Source organism: Schistocerca cancellata, chromosome 6, assembly GCF_023864275.1.
Source record: "Schistocerca cancellata isolate TAMUIC-IGC-003103 chromosome 6, iqSchCanc2.1, whole genome shotgun sequence".
Classification (NCBI taxonomy): Eukaryota; Metazoa; Arthropoda; class Insecta; order Orthoptera; family Acrididae; genus Schistocerca; species Schistocerca cancellata.
The window spans coordinates 640,637,332-640,657,794 of NC_064631.1; the positions used below are offsets into that span (position 1 = coordinate 640,637,332).

At 40.3% G+C, this 20,463-nt stretch overlaps 1 protein-coding gene across 1 annotated transcript in view; it reads left to right on the forward strand.

Moving 5' to 3' along the window:
• LOC126191484 (maspardin-like) overlaps positions 1–19,846 on the forward strand; it is a 38,787-nt gene extending 18,941 nt beyond the window's left edge. The window contains exons 4-7 of the mRNA XM_049932369.1: positions 12,820–12,940; positions 13,426–13,534; positions 19,071–19,319; positions 19,403–19,846. Coding sequence (XP_049788326.1) covers positions 12,820–12,940; positions 13,426–13,534; positions 19,071–19,319; positions 19,403–19,486 — 563 coding nt within the window. The 3' untranslated portion in view covers positions 19,487–19,846. The remainder of the gene's footprint in view (positions 1–12,819; positions 12,941–13,425; positions 13,535–19,070; positions 19,320–19,402) is intronic.
• The last annotated feature ends 617 nt before the right edge of the window (positions 19,847–20,463 follow it).

The following is a 20,463-nucleotide window of genomic DNA, read 5'->3' on the forward strand; positions in this document are numbered from 1 at the left end:
TATAAAAATACAGAAAAAAATTTATAAATTTATACATGTTGTACATGCTGAAAATTGTTGAATGAGATAAACAGTATCTTTAGTTGGTTGTCATCTTCATTATGCAAAGAAACACACAAAATTACAAAAGTTAGAACCTCTCGCAGTGCTTTTTAGATTACTACACAAATTACTATGAAATTACAGGGAACTGAAGGTTACTAACATGTATTTGATAGTGACTTATGAAATGCTATTTATAGAACCAATAACTTTTCTCTGCAGATTAACGATGCGTAAATACTGAGTTACTTATGTGTGGATAGTGACAAAATGTTTCCCAGTCAGAGAAATTCATTAATGTATAAATAAATTTGCAATTACATAAATATCAATTAACGGGAGTATTAACATTAATGCTGAAACAAATGCATAGGCAAATAAATGTGGAAGTCGTGCACTCTGAATAAATTCAGTATGCAATATAGGTACCATAAACTTCTGTTGACCTAAAATGATCATGATATTGATAGATTAAGAATGTGTGGTCAGATGTTGCCATATTACATAGGGTTATTTTGGATGAGTTGCTCCAGGTATCTCTGAAATATTGTGGGAGTCCTTTTGACCCCAAATAGCGACAGGTTGTAGTGATACTAACCTAATGGTAGAAGCTGACCTCAGGGAAGATGAATTTGGATTCCGGAGAAATATAAGAACCCGGGAGACAATACTGACCCTATGACTTCTCGTAGAAGAGATGTTAAGGAAGGCAAACTTATGTTTAGAGGTAGACTTAGAGAAAGTTTTTGAAAGTGTTGCTTGGAATACTCTTTGAAATTCTGAAGGGAGCAAGGGTAAAATACAGGGAGTGAAAGACTATTTACACTTTTTCGTAAACAAGATGGTAGTTTGGGATCTAGGGGGATGAAAGGGAAGCAGTGGTTGAGAAGGGAGTGAGACAGAATTGTAGCCTGTTACTGATGTTATCCAGCATGTACATTGAGCAAGCGGTAAAGCAAACCAAATAAAAATTTTGAGTAGGAATTAAAGTCCTTGGTGAAGAAATAAAAAATTTGAGGTTTGTTGATGACGTAATTCTGTCAGAGATGGCAGATGACTTGGAATGAGCAGGTGAATGGAATGTAAAGTGTCTTGAAAGGAGGCTATAAAACATCAAGAGAAGTAAAACAAGGATAATGGAATGTAGTCGAATTAAATCGGGTGTTGCTGAGGTAATTACATTAGGAAATGTGACACCAAAAATTGTATGTGAGGTTTGCTATTTGGACTGAGAGGGCAAAATTGAGAAGGTATAATATGTAAACTGTCAATGGCAAGAAAAGTGTTACTGGAAAAGAGAAATTTAGTGTTGAATATAGATTTAAGTGCTAGGAAGTCTTTTCTGATGATATTTGTTTGGAGTATAGCTATGTATGGAAGTGAAACATAGACAAGAAGAGAATAGAGGCTTTTCAAATGTGGATAGATAGAACACACACGTAATGAGGAGGCACTGAATAGAATTCAGGAGACAAGAAATTTGTGGCACAACATGACTAAAGGAAGGGATTGGTTGATAGGACACATTCTGAGACACATCAAGGGATGATGAATTTAATATTGGAGGAAAATGTTTACGTAGAGGTGAAGAGACTAGCACAGGATAGAGTATTGCGGAAAGTTGCATGAAACCAGTCTTTGGACTGAAGACTGTGACGACAGCATCTGTCTTTCAGAGAAAATGCACCTGCCTCCCTCCCCTCCCCCCACCTCCCACCAGTTTTACCAACAATTCTTCTGGCCTAGGAATGGGCTACAGATCTACTTTAGCCTGGGCGTTGATGTTAAACTTAAAATCACTACAAATTCTAAGTAATCCATTTCACTTCTAAACTACTACCAGGAGTGTTACACTCTCTTTAGACCACACTGTGGATATTACTTCCATACTTCACAAGTTTCACTTAGACTTCATCATGAAGGATGAAAGGCGCTGGATGTACGCTCTACAAAAACTCTCACAAAACTTAAACACTGCTGATTACTTTAAGGATACATGGGATTGTTGCATAACCTGTTGTTGGTTATATTATTTGTATTGCACATATAACATATCAAATTCTCTGAATGGAATTGCTGTCAAACCTAGAATCACTTGTCCTGAATTTGAAAACTAAAAAGTGCAAAAGTGTCTAAGCCAAAATTAGTTGCTGTCGAAGAGTTTAATACCAGCAGGGTTAGTTGCTGAGCTACATTTTTATAATTAACTTGTACTATAATCTGATCCCACAGTAGTTTCAAACCATTCTGTGCTGAGGGTACCACGGCTATGGAGAGTTGATGTGCTATGTTTCCACATAAATTGGAGACACAGTTACACCTGTATCCAACTGGAATTTTACCATTTCTCTATTAATTTCTAGCTGCACACAATCTTGCTTGCACTGGCAAGATAGCATGTAGCACACTAGCACCTTTTGTTATCACTTGGTGATCGAGGCATACATGTGCAAGATGATCCAGTTAGTGGCATGTGAAACAAGTGACATCTTCAAAAAAGTAGTTAAGCTGTTGATGCCTTGGGCTGCAGTTTGGATTTGATTGCACTAACTTTTCTGGGACTCTGACAACAACATGGAAGAAACTTTTGTTTGTGCTCCATTCACCTTAGGACATTCCAGTGGTGAACAGAGTGCTTCTGTTTGGGGTGTCTAACAGTGATGAGGATGCTGGACCTCTAACTGCTTGTACTGTTATAACTACTGAGTCCCACTTCACCGGATGTTGGAGTACTCGATAAACTGGGTGACAACTGGTTGTCATCAGTTCTTACATCTACGTCTGTGTCTATATTCAGCAAACCACCATGAAGTGTGTGACAGGTGGTATCTCCCATTTTACCAGTTATTACGGTTTCTTCTCAGTCCATTCACATATGTAGTGTGGGAAGAATGTTTGTTTGAATGCCTCTGTGTGTGCTGTAATTATTCTAATCTTATCCTCATGATCCCTATGTGAGTGGTATGTAGGGGATTGCTGTGTATTCCTAGAGTCACTATTTAAAGCCATGTCTTGAAACATCATTAGTTGAATTTCGCTGGGTAGTTAGTCTATCTTCAAGAGTCTGCCAGTTTGTTCTCTGATGGATAAAATCAACCTGTGACCATTCTTGCTGTCCTTCTCTGTATACATTCAGTAATAGCCCTATTTGGCTTGGGTCCCACACACTTAAGCTATATTCTAGAACTGGTCACACCAGTGATTTGTAAGCAGTCTCCTTTGTAAATTGATTGCAATTCCCCAGTACTGTAACAGTCTACCACTTGCTTTACCCATGACTGAGCATATGTAGGCATTCCATTTCATATCCGTACAGTGCATTACACCCAGGTAATTGGAGGAGCTGGGTGATTCAAAGAGTGATTCATTGAAATTATAGTCATAGGACACAATGTTTTCTTGATTTTTTTTTAAGTGCACGATTTTACATTTCTGAACATTTAAAGTAAGTTGCCAATCTTTTTCACCACTTTGAAATGGTATCAAGATCTGACTGAATATTTGTGCATCTTCTTTCAGATAGTACTTCATTACAGATAACTGCATCACCTGCAAAAAGTCTGAGGTTGTTATTAATATTGTCGCAAGCCGCAAGCTCATTAATATACAACATGAACAGCAAGGGTCCCAGCACACTTCCCTGAGGCACATTTGAAGTTACTTCTACATCTGATGGTGACTCTCCATCTGAGATAACATGCTGTGTCCTCCCCGCCAAAAAGTCCTCATTCCATTTATGAATTTCACTTGATAACCCATATAATCATACTTCTGGCAATAAGTGTAAGTATGATACTGAGTCAAAGCTTTTCAGAAATCAGGAAATACGATTTCAGTAATAAACACCTCTGTGATGCACAACGCCTCTCTTGTAATATTTGCCACTGGATTTTTTTGAGCATCTCTGTAATGCTCTCACACTGACTATATTATATGTTGATAATACACGCTGCTGTTTCAGATCTTCTCTCTTTCTTACATCAGTAATCTGTGGTAAGGATCCCAGAGTGAGGAACAGTATTTCTGAATCGGTCAGACAAGTACCTTGTAAGCCATTGTCTTCGTGTATGAGTTAAACTTCATTAAGATTCTTCCTATGAATCTGTGTGGAATCTTCTTCTTTTCCTACTATTTGTTTTATGTGGTCATTCCACTTGTCACTCTGGATTATTACTCCTAGGTATTTTACAATTCACTGTTTCCAGCCATTTGTCTTCAATAGTGTAGCTGTACAGTAGTGTGTTTCTTTTTATATACATGCATAGTGTTACATTTATTTACACTCAGGGTCAATTGCCAGAACCTGCATCATTCATCAATCCTCTGTAGGTCATTCTGCAAATCAGTACTCTCTTCTGGCATCAGTAGTTTCTTATAGACAGTCGCATCAGTGAAAAGTCTTAAAGAGCTTCCCATGTTTTTTACTAAATCATTTATATACTTTGTGATCAGTAATGATTGCATCATACTTCCTTGGCAAACTTTGGATATTACCTTTGCAGCTGTCCATTTTGTTCTGTTAAGAGCAAGGTGTTTCATTTTGTTCTGTTAAGAGCAAGGTGTTGAACTGCATCTTCTAGGAAGTCTTGAATACAGTCACAAATCTGGTCTTATACTTGGTAAGCCTGTAATTTTTTCATCAAACGGCAGTGTGGGGCAGTGTCAAATGTCTTCCTAAAGTCATGGAACACATCTTCAACCTGAGTACCATTGTGTACAGTGCTGTGGATCTCATGGAGGAATAGGTTGAGCTGAGTTTTTCAAGATCTCTGTTTGCAGAGTCCATGCTGATTTTTATAGATTAGATTTTCCTTCTCCAAAAAGTCATAATTATTGAGCATAAAATATGTTCCACAATTCTACAAGAGAAGGGCATCTGTCATACATGCATATAATTGTATCTGCCTGTCCTATGTCCCTTTTCGAAATGGGAATGATCTGTGTTTTTTTTCCAGTTGCTAAGTACCTTTCATTGCTCCAACATCTACAATAAACTGCTCTTAGAAAGGGAGCAAGTTCTTTTGCATAATGTGTGTGTAACCTTACAGGTATCTCATCTGGTCCTGCTGCCTTTCCATTGCAGAGCAGATGTAATTGCTTGTCTGTTCCCCAATCAGTTAGCTCAGTATCTGCCGTTTCGACATTCATACGATAATTGAAAGGGGGGACTGTGTTAAGATACTTTATCGCAGTGAAAATATTTTGAAAGACTGATTTCAGAAATTCAGCCTTCTTTCTGTTACCTTCCATTTCATTGCCAGAAAGGTCCCTATGTGAATGAATAGAGGATTTCAGACCACTTAGGCCAATATTGTACAAAGATCTTTAAGATGATATTAGAGAGTGGTATTACACTGTCATCATATTTTTCGTCAAATTTCAAGATGACTGACAACAGCTTGTTATTATGTGCTCCAGTTGCTACTACCACAATTGCATAGTGAGTGTATTTGGAAGAAAAGTGGTGGAAAAGTACCCAGACACCTGGCTGAAAATGACTTAAAAGTTCGTGTCACACTCCATCTGTAATATTGGAGTTCAATATGGTCTTGGCCCATTCTTAGCCGTGATGACAGCTTCCACTCTTGCAGACATATGTTCAATCAGGTGCGAGACAGTTTCTTGGGGAATGGCAGCCCATTCTTCAGAGTGCTGCACTGAGGAGAGGTATCGACGTCGTTTGGTGAGACCTGGCACAAAGTCGGTGTCCCAAAACATCCCAAAGGTGTATTATAGGATTCAGGTCAGGGCTGTGTGCAGGCCAGTCCATTACAGGGATGTTATTGTCGTGAAATCACTCCGCCACAGGCCGTGCATTATGAACAAGTGCTTGATCTTGTTGAAAGATGCAGTTGCCATCCCCAAATTGCTCTTCAGCAGTGGGAAGCAAGAAGGTGCTTAAAACATTCAATGTAGGCCTGTGCTGTGATAGTGCCACGCAAAACAACAAGGGGTGCAAGCCCCCTCCATGAAAAACACGACCACACCATAACACCACCGCCTCCGAATTTTACTGTTGGCACCACACATGCTGGCAGATAATGTTCACGTGACATTCACCATACCCACACCTTGCCAACAGATTGTCACATTGTGTACTGTGATTCATCACCCCACACAATGTTTTTCCGCTGCTCAGTCATGCAATATTTATGCTTCTTATACCAAGTGAGGCGTCGTTTGTCTTTTACTGGTGTGATGTCTGGCTTATGAGCAGCCGCTCGACCATGAAAACAAAGTTTTCTCACCTCTCGCCTAACTGTCATAGTAGTTGCAGTGGATCCTGATGCAGTTTGGAATTCCTGTGTGATGGTCTGGATAGATGTCTGCCTATTAGCCCTTTTCAATTGTCGGCGGGCTCTGTCACTCAACAGACGAGGTCGGCTGGTACGCTTTTTTGCTGTACATGTCCTTTAACATTTCCACCTCACTATCACATTGGAAACAGTGGACCTAGGGATGTTTAGAAGTGTGGAAATCTTGTATACAGACTTACGAAACGAGTGACCCTCACTCACCTGACCACATTCGAAGACTGAGTTCCACAGAGCACCCCATTCTGCTGTCTCGCGATGTCTAATGACTACTGACATTGCTGATATGGAATACCTGGAAGTAGGTGGCAGTACAATGCACCTAATATAAAAAATTTTATCCCGCCGATATATACTCAATAATACGTAATAATACGTAACCCACTTCCAAACCATAACCAAAAAAAATTTTTTTTCCGCTTTCAACACTACCGCTGCTATAAAATCCGCCGTTTCCAGTTCACAAACAGTTCCTTTCAGCTATGAAACAACCTTTTCGGCCAGTTTTACTATCTTTTGCTTTATTTCCATTTCCGTTTTTCTCACATCATCGATCATTTTTAGCCGCTTCCCACAGGTTTTAACGTCATTATTTCTTCATCAGACAATTGTTAGCTTCATTTCCATAATCTGCCACCACCAAACCACCCTTTTAATACATCCTCACGTAGTTTTTTCGAAATTTTCCCATATTTCTCCACCCTTTAACGTGTTTTGGTGGCAACACAACCACCTAACCTTTATGCACATCATTATCTACCTACACAAGTTCACCATAGGATCAAAATAGCCCAGCTCTAACCAACCCTTTTTCGCCTTTTTTCACACCAGATCTCCATTTGCTTTCTAGTTTTACCTTTATCTCTCCCCATATATTTTTATATTTATTTTCATTTTCATTTCAGCCTCGTGTTCCACTTTCCACCTTCTAGTACCATGTCACCCTCACAACACCTCCACAACGACCCCATTAAGTTTTATTTACATTCCCTCCGCAAACATGCCTTCGCCCTAGCCAGATTACACTCCCATATTTTATTTTCTCAGGCTTGTCTGACATTTGGCATCACCCCCAAAGGCCTCACACTTAAAGTTCCCATCTCTGGCTGCAACCCTTCTTTCCATCAGTCCCTATACCAGTTCCAAACCGAACAATCCATTGCCCTCACCCACCTAATCCTTCACCTACACATCCACTCAGCCAATCAACACACCCATCAACTCCTGTCCCTAATAAAAGTCCTCAATCTTTCCTCTCCCACATCCACACCGGTTGTTCAGAGCATCCTCCTACAGGCCAACCGCAAATTAGAACAGCATGCCACCCTCCACCTTAAAAAACTATCCAATCTCCTGGTTTCCCACCTCCGGAAAGGCAACTCACTCACCCTTCACAACCATTCCAGCAAACCTCAACCTCCTCTCATTGCACACAAACCCAGTCTCTCCCATCTACTCAATCTCCCACTTCCAGCTCCACTCCCTCCAAAACCTCAAAATTCCAATCAACACAATCTGGAACCACAACACCCCAATTCAGTAGTTAACCTCTCCTCCAAACCTCTCTCCCAATCCGAAACCTCTGTCCTATCCAAAGGCCTCACCTTCAGCCCCACTCCCAGATTTAACCAAACAGCCCTTGTCAAAGATTTACTGTCCTACACCCGTACTCTCTGCTGGAAATATCACTTTGCCATGAAGAAAAATGATCCTAATCCTACTCCTAATGATCCAACTCCCCAAGATACTATCCAAATTGAACCATGCCTGGAACAGTTCCGTCCTCCGTCACAGCGGGACCCACCTCCTCTTCCTCAAAATCACCCTCTCCTAACCTTCCAGGAATTTCTGACTTCCAGCCTTGCCTCTTTATCCTTCTTAAAAAATCTTAATCCTACTCCCAACATCACCACTGCTGAAGCCCAGGCTATCCGTGATCTGAAGGCTGACCAATCCATCGTCATTCTTCCGGCGGACAAGGGTTCCACGACTGTGGTACTTGATCGTTGGGAGTACGTGGCTGAGGGACTGCGTCAGCTTTCAGACAACACTACTTACAAAGCTTGCCATGGTAATCCCATTCCTGATGTCCAGGCGGAGCTTCATGGAATCCTCAGAACCTTAGGCCCCCTACAAAACCTTTCACCTGACTCCATCAACCTCCTGACCCCACCAACACCCCGCACCCCTACCTTCTACCTTCTTCCCAAAATTCACAAACCCAATCATCCCGGCCGTCCCATTGTAGCTGGTTACCAAGCCCCCACAGAACGCATCTCTGCCTACGTAGATCAACACCTTCAACCCATTACATGCAGTCTCCCATCCTTCATCAAAAACACCAACCACTTTCTCGAACGCCTGGAATCCCTACCCAGTCTGTTACCCCCGGAAACCATCCTTGTAACCATTGATGCCACTTCCTTATACACAAATATTCCGCATGTCCAGGGCCTCGCTGCGATGGAGCACTTCCTTTCACGCCGATCACCTGCCGCCCTACCTAAAACCTCTTTCCTCATTACCTTAGCCAGCTTCATCCTGACCCACAACTTCTTCACTTTTGAAGGCCAGACATACCAACAATTAAAGGGAACAGCCATGGGTACCAGGATGGCCCCCTCGTACGCCAACCTATTCATGGGTCGCTTAGAGGAAGCCTTCTTGGTTACCCAGGCCTGCCAACCCAAAGTTTGGTACAGATTTATTGATGACATTTTCATGATCTGGACTCACAGTGAAGAAGAACTCCAGAATTTCCTCTCCAACCTCAACTCCTTTGGTTCCATCAGATTCACCTGGTCCTACTCTAAATCCCATGCCACTTTCCTTGACGTTGACCTCCACCTGTCCAATGGCCAGCTTCACACGTCCGTCCACATCAAACCCACCAACAAGCAACAGTACCTCCATTATGACAGCTGCCACCCATTCCAAATCAAACGGTCCCTTCCCTACAGCCTAGGTCTTCGTGGCAAACGAATCTGCTCCAGTCCGGAATCCTTGAACCATTACACCAACAACCTGAAAACAGCTTTTGCATCCCGTAACTACCCTCCCGACCTGGTACAGAAGCAAATAACCAGAGCCACTTCCTCATCTCCTCAAACCCGGAACCTTCCACAGAAGAACCCCAAAAGTGCCCCACTTGTGACAGGATACTTTCCGGGACTGGATCAGATTCTGAATGTGACTCTCCAGCAGGGATACGACTTCCTCAAATCCTGCCCTGAAATGAGATCCATCCTTCATGAAATCCTCCCCACTCCACCAAGAGTGTCTTTGCGCCGTCCACCTAACCTTCATAACCTCTTAGTTCATCCCTATGAAATCCCCAAACCACCTTCCCTACCCTCTGGCTCCTACCCCTGTAACCGCCCCCGGTGTAAAACCTGTCCCATGCACCCTCCCACCACCACCTATTCCAGTCCTGTAACCCGGAAGGTGTACACGATCAAAGGCAGAGCCACGTGTGAAAGCACCCACGTGATTTACCAACTGACCTGCCTACACTGTGAAGCGTTCTATGTGGGAATGACCAGCAACAAACTGTCCATTCGCATGAATGGACACAGGCAGACAGTGTTTGTTGGTAATGAGGATCACCCTGTGGCTAAACATGCCTTGGTGCACGGCCAGCACATCTTGGCACAGTGTTACACCGTCCGGGTTATCTGGATACTTCCCACTAACACCAACCTGTCAGAACTCCGGAGATGGGAACTTGCCCTTCAGCATATCCTCTCTTCTCACTATCCGCCAGGCCTCAATCTCCGCTAATTTCTAATTTCAATCTGCCGCCGCTCATACCTCACCTGTCTTTCAACATCATCTTCGCCTCTGTACTTCCGCCTCGACTGACATCTCTGCCCAAACTCTTTGCCTTTACAAATGTCTGCTTGTGTCTGTGTATATGCGGATGGATATGTGTGTGTGTGTGTGTGTGTGTGTGTGTGTGTGTGTGTGTGTGTGTGTGTGTGTGTGTGTGCGCGAGTGTATACCTGTCCTTTTTTCCCCCTAAGGTAAGTCTTTCCGCTCCCGGGATTGGAATGACTCCTTACCCTCTCCCTTAAAACCCATATCCTTTTGTCTTTCCTTCTCCTTCCCTCTTTCCTGACGAGGCAACCGTTGGTTGCGAAAGCTAGAATTTTGTGTGTATGTTTGTGTTTGTTTGTGTGTCTATCGACCTGCCAGCGCTTTTGTTTGGTAAGTCTCATCATCTTTCTTTTTAATTATATTTTTCCCACGTGGAATGTTTCCCTCTATTATATTAATATAAAAAACATATGTTTTGGGGGGTGTCCAGATACTTCTGATCACATAGTGTATTTGGATGAAGCCATGGGTGTTATGTCAAGATAATACATTCAGCAAAATCTGTTAAGAGAGCTGCAACTCCTAATACGTAAGTTACTTACAAATGGGTGAGTGTATTTCAGTACTTGCTCAGTAAAGTGACTTCTCATATTACAAAAAAGAATACTCTCTTGAGAAATTTTGTTTGTGCAGAAGGCAGATAAACTGTGACACTGTGATTTCTTGATACAGGAGAGAGCTACTCTAGTTTACAGCACAGCACTCAAATATCACAGTGTATATTAACCGAAATAATTCCTGAAACATGTTAAGTGATTTATAAAGCACTAAAGGGGAGTATGTGAAGGTAAATAAATGTTTAGTACACTATACAGGCAATAAGCACTATTTTTATTTTTGAATGATTTAATTAATGGGATTAGTGTTCCAAAAACTACAAAATTGAAGTAAAAAACAGATGAAACACTTTTTAACTTGTGGCATCCAGAGTTGAAAAACAAAGTAGATTGGAAAGCTAAGAAAGAATTTTTATTTTAGTGTGACCACATCCTCTCTTCTGACTTGCTGAAATGCTGCCTGGATGTTTCCAGATGTAGAGGTGGATGGCTGTAGCTGTGATTGTGGACATGAAGTCGCCTACAGCATATTCCACCTGCCCATCAACATACAATTAATAGCATGCACCTTACCCTTGCTCAACCCCCACCATAGTCGAAGCAGATTAATCACAAAAAAGTTGAAGGAACACAACTCAGAAGGCATGTTTACACACACACACTACAGAGATGTCAAATAGATGCAGTGAACCACTCCAAGTGGTTACATTTCACATTGCAGTGAACAGAAGATGAATGACTGTTGTGATCAAATCTGTGGCGAGGCCCTAGATTTGATTACATTTATTTGACAACAGGCAAGATTTGATACAGTTCCCTATTACACCATCAAATTTCTTTGATATAAATATTTGAATATCAACTTTGACAAAGAAATATGATAGTGTAATAGTGGCATTACTGGTTCTGCATAAGACAAAAACCTCTTAGGGTTTTTCTCGTATTGGTCGACAAATATTTTATTTAACCATGGTGTTGTTGATAGTTCTAATTGCATTCTTTTGTTCCCTTTCACGTCTGATTAGATTTGAATTATTCATCCAGGGATCATCTCACGCTAGCATAGGATTTGCCATAATATAGTGAACATAAATAGCTGAAAATACACATAGATGTAGAAAATATAAGTGTGTTTCATGACAATAAGACAGGAAATAGCCATATCCTTGCTGAAGGAACAGTCCCGGAATTTACCTAAAATGATTGAGAACACTAAATCAGGATGACCAAACTGAAAAAACTCCATCCTCCCAATTAAGATGTCAGTGCTTGAACAACTACACTGCCTGTATGATGTTGTATGATCATCTTTTATTTGCACATAAATTCCTGTATTTATTGCATTGCCAGTAGGATGTTGAATACCTCTCAACAACAAAACATAACTCAAAAATGGCCATACTACTGAGTAAAGTGAAAATTGTCGTTTGGTTGATACACATAGTCAGCATTAGCATTTTGTCTATCTGGCTGTTGTACAAAGCAAAACAAGTTTTGCAGGTTGCATGCTCATACTTCTTTTTCACATTATTTCACCCTCATGGTATGTCTTTTACAGAGATTTATTAATCACAAAGTGAATAACTTGCCGTATTTATTTACAAATGTATAAGCTGCTGCTTTTGTTTTTGCAGGGATTCTGCTGTGATTTTCTTCCTTTGCTTTATTTAGCAACAAGCATGATGTAGAGGCCTTCTAAATGTAAGACTTTTCTTGTAGTATTCGTTTTCACTTATATTCAATTGTTCTTAATTTCTGTTTTCTCTCTCCCCCCTTCCTTTTCATCCTTTAGAGCAGATATTAATATGTCACCATTAAAAATACTTTTTTCCTTGCAAATTCACCATGTTGGCACTTGACATGTTGTTCTCACTTTTCCATTCAATAATGTTTCCATAATTCTGTGTGTTTGTTCTTACATTCTTCGTTTTGATTGGCATGATCCCATATGTTGATGTATTCTCTTTGAAAAGGCTTACGCTGTTAATGACTTTCATTTTAAAAAATGTAATTGATTTATTCATTTGCAGGTGGATTTCTTGCCCAAAAATTTGCTGAATTCACAGTGCAGTGCCCACGTGTTGCTTCTCTCATACTTTGCAACACATTTACAGATACATCAGTCTTTAGCTATAGTGATTCTGCAACAATGTAAGTTAACAGATGGGTATTGTTAATTTATCTGTATTTTTAAAAAAGCTGTACAAGAGCTAAATAATATTGTGCAATATTTGGGCACAACATTGCTTTAGATATTTGAGAGTATATGTTGTTCAAAATTGTCAGGCATCTGAGGAGGAAGGGGGAGGGGGGTGATTTAGGGGAGTGGTTGCGATTTACACTCTGATCCAATGCTTTACAGTTACAAATACTATTGTGGAAATAGAGACTTACTTTTCATTATTTAAAGAGACAATAAAGAACCCTGATTTTTATTTGGTGGAAAATCTCTTTGATCAACCTGATTTTGGTATAACACTTCAGTAAAGTTGTAAGTTTTGGAAGGTTTATAATAGTAAAAAATTATTGCAATCAAGTATGTAGTTTTTAATGTCTGACTGGACTGCACATCCATTTTCATCAAAATTTTAACCACATGTTCCTTTTTCAAATCAAATTCTTATTTGCTTTTCCAGTTTCTGGATGCTTCCTTCTCTTGTACTTAAGAAAATGGTGATGGGCAACTTTTCAACAAATAAAGTGGATTCCAGAATAGCTGATGCTATAGATTTCATGGTGGAAAGAGTAAGTATAGTTCCATCCATCAATCTATCTCAAAGTATTGCAGTGGTAAGATTTTTGTATACTTGGTCATACTCTAAAAGTTGGTATGAAACATTGGTGTGATTCGTGGCAATGAATGTTTGATATAGATATCTATAGAGCTATGAACATGAATGAAATTTCCGCTCTGCAGCGGAGTGTGCGCTGATATGAAACTTTCTGGCAGATTAAAACTGTGTGCCGGACCGAGACTCAAACTCGGGACCTTTACCTTTCGTGGGCAAGTGCTCTACCAACTGAGCTACCCAAGCACGACTCATGCCCTGTCCTCACAGCTTTAATTCCGCCAGTACCTCATCTCCTACCTTCCAAACTTCGCAGAAGCTCTCCTGCATATCTTGCATCATTCTGGAAACATCCCCTAGGCCGTGGCTAAGCCATGTCTCCACAATATCCTTTCTTCCAGGAGTGCTAGTTCTGCTAGATATGCAGGAGAGCTTCTGCAAAGTTTGGAAGGTAAGAGATGAGGTACTGGTGGAATTAACGCTGTGAGGACGGGGTGTGATTAATGTTTGGGTAGCTCAGTTGGTAGAGCACTTGCCCGTGAAAGGCAAAGTCCTGAGTTTGAGTCTTAGTCCAGCACACAGTTTTAATCTGCCAGGAAGTTTCAGCTGTGAACATGTTTAAATAGCTCTTGAGATTTCTATTACTTCTTACAAATAAAAATATCACTAATTGAATGGACACCAGTAAACAAAACAATTCATAGAATTAGTGATAAACTTAAAAGATGCTCAGTAATGTCAAATTAATAGATGTCAGCTCACTTGATAGAACATGTTTCACCAGGCATGGACTTCACATGGATTGTAAAGGAATGTGCGTGGTAGGAAAGTTGACAAGTGAAGCAATTTAAAGTCCGTCCCAAAAGATAGATAGAGAACTGGAGTGATACAGATCACTGATGTACTGAATAAACAGTGGCAATCACTTCAGCATACTGCACCAGCTGTGTACCGGCCGAAACTGCAGATACAGCTACATCAGCAGCTAAGAGGGAGGATAATCCTGCCACTGCTTCATCTACCAGAGGCAGTGAAGATTTTTTAATAGACTATTATGCCTCAGCCTGTGCCACCGAAATTGGAAATACAGAAAAATTCTTAACCTGTGCTTGCTGGCAGTAGAATATTAATTACACATCTAAATGTGCAGTCCATCAGGAACAAAATACCTGAAATAGATGTTGTTGTGGTCTTCAGTCCTCAGACTGGTTTGATGCAGCTCTCCATGGTGCTCTATCCTGTGCAAGCTTCATCTCCCAGTACCTACTGCAATCTACATCCTTCTGAATCTGTTTAGTGTATTCATCTCTTGGTCTCGCTCTAAGATTTTTACCCTCCACGCTGCCCTCCAATAGTAAATTGGTGATCCCTTGATGCCTCAGAATATGTGCCACAAACTTCTCTTCTCCCCAATCCTATTCAATACCTCCTCATTAGTTATGTGATCTACCTATCTAATCTTCAGCATTCTTCTGTAGCACCACATTTCGAAAGTTCCTATTCTCTTCTTGTCTAAACTATTTATCGTCCATGCTTCACTTCCATACATGGCTACACTCCATACAAATACTTTCAGAAACGACTTCCAGACACTTAAATCTATACTGGATGTTAACAAATTTCTCTTCTTCAGAAACGCTTTTCTTGCCATTGCCAGTCTACATTTTATATCCTCTCTACTTCGACCATCATCAGTTATTTTGCTCCCCAAATAGCAAAACTCCTTTACTACTTTAAGTGTCTCATTTCCTAATCTAATTCCCTCAGCAACATCTGACTTAATTAGACTACATTCCATTATCCTTGTTTTGCTTTTGTTGATGTTCATCTTATACCCTGCTTTCAAGACACTGTCCATTCCGTTCAACTGCTCTTCCAAGTCCTTTGCTGTTCCTGACTGAATTACAATGTCATCGGCGAACCTCAAAGTTTTTATTTCTTCTCCATGCATTCTAATACCAGGCTACAGCCCTGTCTCACTCCCTTCCCAACCACTGCTTCCCTTTCGTGCCCCTCGACTCTTATAACTGCCATCTGGTTTCTGTACAAATTGTAAATAGCCTTTCACTCCCTGTATTTTACCCCTACCGCCTTTAGAATTTGACAGAGAGTATTCCAGTCAACATTGTCAAAAGCTTTCTCTAAGTGTACAAATGCTAGAAATGTAGGTTTGCCTTTCCTTAATCTATTTTCTAAGATGATTTGTAGGGTCAGTATTGCCTCACGTGTTCCAATATTTCTACGGAATCCAAAATGGTCTTCCCCGAGGTAGACTTCTACCAGTTTTTCCATTCATCTGTAAATAATTCGTGTTAGTATTTTGCAGCTGTGGCTTATTAAACTAATAGTTTGGTAATTTTCACATCTGTCAACACCTGCTTTCTTTGGGATTGGAATTATTATATTCTTCTTGAAGTCTGAGGGTATTTCGCCTGTCTCGTACATCTTGCTCACCAGATGGTAGAGTTTTGTCAGGACTGGCTCTCCCAAGGCTGTCAGTAGTTCTAATGGAATGTTGTCTACTCCCGAGGCCTTGTTTCGACTCAGGTCTTTCAGTGCTCTGTCAATCTCTTCACGCAGTATCGTATCTCCCATTTCATCTTCATCTACATCCTCTTCCATTTCCATAAAATTGTCCTCAAGTACATCGCCCTTGTGTAGACCCTCTATATACTCCTTCCACCTTTCTGCTTCCCCCTCTTTGCTTAGAACTGGGTTTCCATTTGAGCTCTTCATATTCATACAAGTGGCTCTCTTTTCTCCAAAGGTCTCTTTAATTTTCCTGTAGGCTGTATCTACCTTACCCCTAGTGAGATAAGCATCTACATCCTTACATTTGTCCTCTAGCCATACATGCTTAGCCATTTGGCAATTCCTGTTGATCTCATTTTTGAGACGTTTGTATTCCTGTTTGCCTGCTTCATTTACTGCATTTTTATATTTTCTTCTTTCATCAATTAAATTCAATATTTCTTCTGTTACCCAAGGATTTCTACTAGCCCTTGTCTTTCTACCTACTTGATCCTCTGCTGCATTCACTACTTCATCCCTCTGAGCTGCCCATTCATCTTCTACTGCATTTCTTTCCCCCATGCCTGTCAATTGTTCCATTATGCTGTCCCTGAAACTCTGTACAACCTCTGGTTTAGTCAGTTTATCCAGGTCCCACCTCCTTAAATTCCCACCTTTTTGCAATTTCTTCAGTTTTAATCTACAATTCATAACCAATAGATTGTGGTCAGAGTCCACATCTGCCCCTGGAAATGTCCTAAAATTTAAAACCTGGTTCCTAAATCTGTCTCACCATTATATAATCTGTCTGATACCTTTTAGTATCTCCAGGATTCTTCCATATATACAACCTTCTTTTATGATTCTTGAACCAAGTGTTAGCTAGGATTAAGTTATGCTCTGTGCAGAATTCTACCAGACAGCTTCCTCTTTAATTTCTTAGCCCCAATCCATATTCACCTACTATGTTTCCTTCTCTCCCTTTTCCTACTCTCGAATTCCAGTTACCCATGACTATTAAATTTTCCCTTCACTACCTGAATAATTTCTTTTATCTCATCCTACATTTCTTCAATTTCTTCGTCATCTGCAGAGCTAGTTGGCATATAAACTTGTACTACTGTAGTAGGCATGGGCTTTGTCTATCTTGGCCACAATAATGCGTTCACTATGCTGTTTGTAGTAGCTAACCCGCACTCCAATTTTTTTTATTCATTATTAAACCTACTCCTCCATTACCCCTATTTGATTTTGTATTTATAACCCTGTAATCACCTGACCAAAAGTCTTGTTCCTCCTGCCACCGAACTTCACTAATTCCCACTATATCTAACTTTAACCTATCCATTTCCCTTTTTAAATTTTCTAACCTACCTGCCCGATTAAGGGATCTGACATTCCACGCTCCGATCTGTAGAATGCCAGTTTTCTTTCTCCTGATAACATCCTCTTGAGTAGTCCCCGCCTGGAGATCCGAATGGGGGACTATTTTACCTCCGGAATATTTTACCCAAGAGGACGCCATCATCATTTAATCATACAGTAAAGCTGCATGCCCTCGGGAAAAATTACAGCTGTAGTTTCCCCTTGCTTTTAGCCGTTCGCAGTACCACAACAGCAAGGCCGTTTTGGTTAATGTTACAAGGCCAGATCAGTCAATCATCCAGACTGTTGCCCCTGCAACTACTAAAACGGCTGCTGCCCCTCTTCAGGAACCACATGTTTGTCTGGCCTCTCAACAGATAACCCTCCGTTATGGTTACACCTACGGTACGGCTATCTGTATCGTTGAGGCATGCAAGCCTCCCCACCAACGGCAAGGTCCATGGTTCATGGGGGGAGGAAGGTAAAAATGTCATTGTGTAAAATGTTTTCTTTATATCTGAGTGTGTTCACCATGACCCAATTGAAAGTGGGTAGTGAAGTAACTATGGATTGTAAAATGCAAGTAATCCAAACTTTCGGATTGGCAGATAATTGATGAGCCAGTAGTGCTTAACGTTTGAGAAATATTGAACAGTGACTGAGACTGAATGAGTCTAACCTTTAATTTAGTATAAGAAAATATTAGCTAAGCTTTGGATTATAGAACAAATACTAAAAGTATTACAATTTGCTAGCTTTTGGAGCCATTGACCCCTCCTCCTAGCAGACGGGTTGAAGGGGAAGGAAGAGGGGTGAAAGTAAAGGACTGGTGAGGTTTAGGAAAAGGGGTTGAGGTCAGAAAAGTCACCCAGAATTCCACGTAAAGAGAGAGTTACCAGATGGAATGAGAAGGAAAGACTGATTGTTGGGAATTGCACTGGATGAGATTTCTCAAGCTGAGAGCTTAAGGGTGGAAGATAGGATACATACAAGACAGAGGTAACTGCTGAGCAAGGAGGGTGGGAAAGAAAATAGCTGTCAAATTTGCAAACAAATCAGTGAAAGACGCCACGGTGGAGGCAGGAAAGAAAATAGCAGTCAAATTTTGAAACAAACCAGTGAAAGACATTGCAAAGTTCACAGCCATTTTCTTTTCCACCCTGCACTTACCTCACTTAGAAGTGGACTCTGTCTTGCATACACCCTATCTTCCACCTTTAAGCTCCCATCTTTTAAATCTCATCCAGTGCAGTTCCCAACAATCAGTCTTGTCTTCTCAGCCTGTGTGGTAAGCCTCCTCTGATCGGGATTTTTGGCCTTTCCCTTTACGCCTCTTCCTTCCCCGTCAACTCTTGTGCCAGAAGAAAGAGGCACTTGCTCCAAAAGCTAGGGAAGTGCAACCTTTTATATGTGTGTTCTCCTGCCTCTGCTTGGTTAGTAGATTGTTTATCTATCCATTTACTTATATTTTCAGAAACTGATAATATTCATGGACATAAAGAGCAAATATTAAGTTGTTTCAGTTTAAAATCAATAAAATGTACCTTTTATATTTTTTGACCTGAACCACAGGTGTAATTAGCTGAATGACTGAAATCTTGTGTTTCTTATTACAGTTGGAAAGCTTGTCACAGCCAGATCTTGCTTCAAGACTGACAATGAATTGCATACACTCTTACGTCGAACCACAGAAACTGTCAGGTATTCCAATAACGATAATTGATGTTTTTGATGATTATGCTCTTTCTAATCCTGTAAGAGAAGAAATGTACAAATGCTATCCAACTGCCAAATTAGCACATCTAAAGTCTGGTGGAAATTTTCCTTACTTGAGTCGAAGTGAGGAAGTCAACCTCCATCTTCAGGTACTGAAGAATATTAACTGTTTGTTGTAGTGTGTAGAAATATTGAAACAAATAGTTTAATTTTTATATATGCCTTGTTGCAGATACATTTACGGAGTTTTGATGGGACCAATCTCAGTGCATCAGAGCCTGTACCATCACAAAAAACTTCAAAAGAGGGGGAATAAAAATTTATCAGTGTACTCTTTCTCTCTCTAATTTAGAGAAATTGTAATTTCTCTAAATTGAATGGTATGGATTTGATCACACTAGTACTGCTGCATATTGCAGTACATAACAGCATTTATGGCCTAAAAGACTCTGATGCAATTTCAATTACAGTCAAGTCTAGTCGTGTACTGTGCAAGCGTTAAAGATAGGTGTTTAGGCAGTTAATATTGCTGATCTCTGCCTTTTGTATTTATATTCTTTGTACATAAGACACTACTGATATATATACACACACACATACACATTATATATTTTTGTAAACATATCCTGTTAAGTATCCATATTTTAAAAATAAAGTTTTGTTGCTTTTGTGATAATTATTTTTACTGCTAATGACTTGAAATTAAGGTGTTCCTGATGCCAAGAAATAATTTAACTCCTTTTAGTTCACTTACTCAATCAATCAGTTTTCCAAAATCTAGTGGAGCATGCAGTGGTTAAGACTCTGGACACACTTTCATGTGAAGGAAGGTCAAATCTCTAACTGACCAGCCACATTTAGTTTTTTCATGACTACCTAAAATGGAATAACAACATAAAACAAACTGTAGGTGAAGCTGATTCCGACTGAGATTCAGTGGAAGAATCTTGAGAAAATGTAATTCAGCCACAAAAGAAGTGGCTTACACAACAATAATACAACTTACTCATGTGTCTGGGACCCTTACCAGTTGGGTTTGTAGAAGAGAGTGATTAAATCCAAGACTGAAGTGGGCAAACACATTTTACTCTTGGTGTATATGAAGACAGAGTAAGAAAGGAAGTGATTGGTTTTGTTTTGGCTCATTAGTTGTCTGAATGGTTTGATGCAGCCTACCAATATGATTTGTCACTTTATTTTCAGTGAAATCTGTGAAGTAATTTGAGGCCACTGATTTCTTTTGTGTATCCATCAAGATTCACTATCTATTGTTTTGCACAGATCTCCCCTACA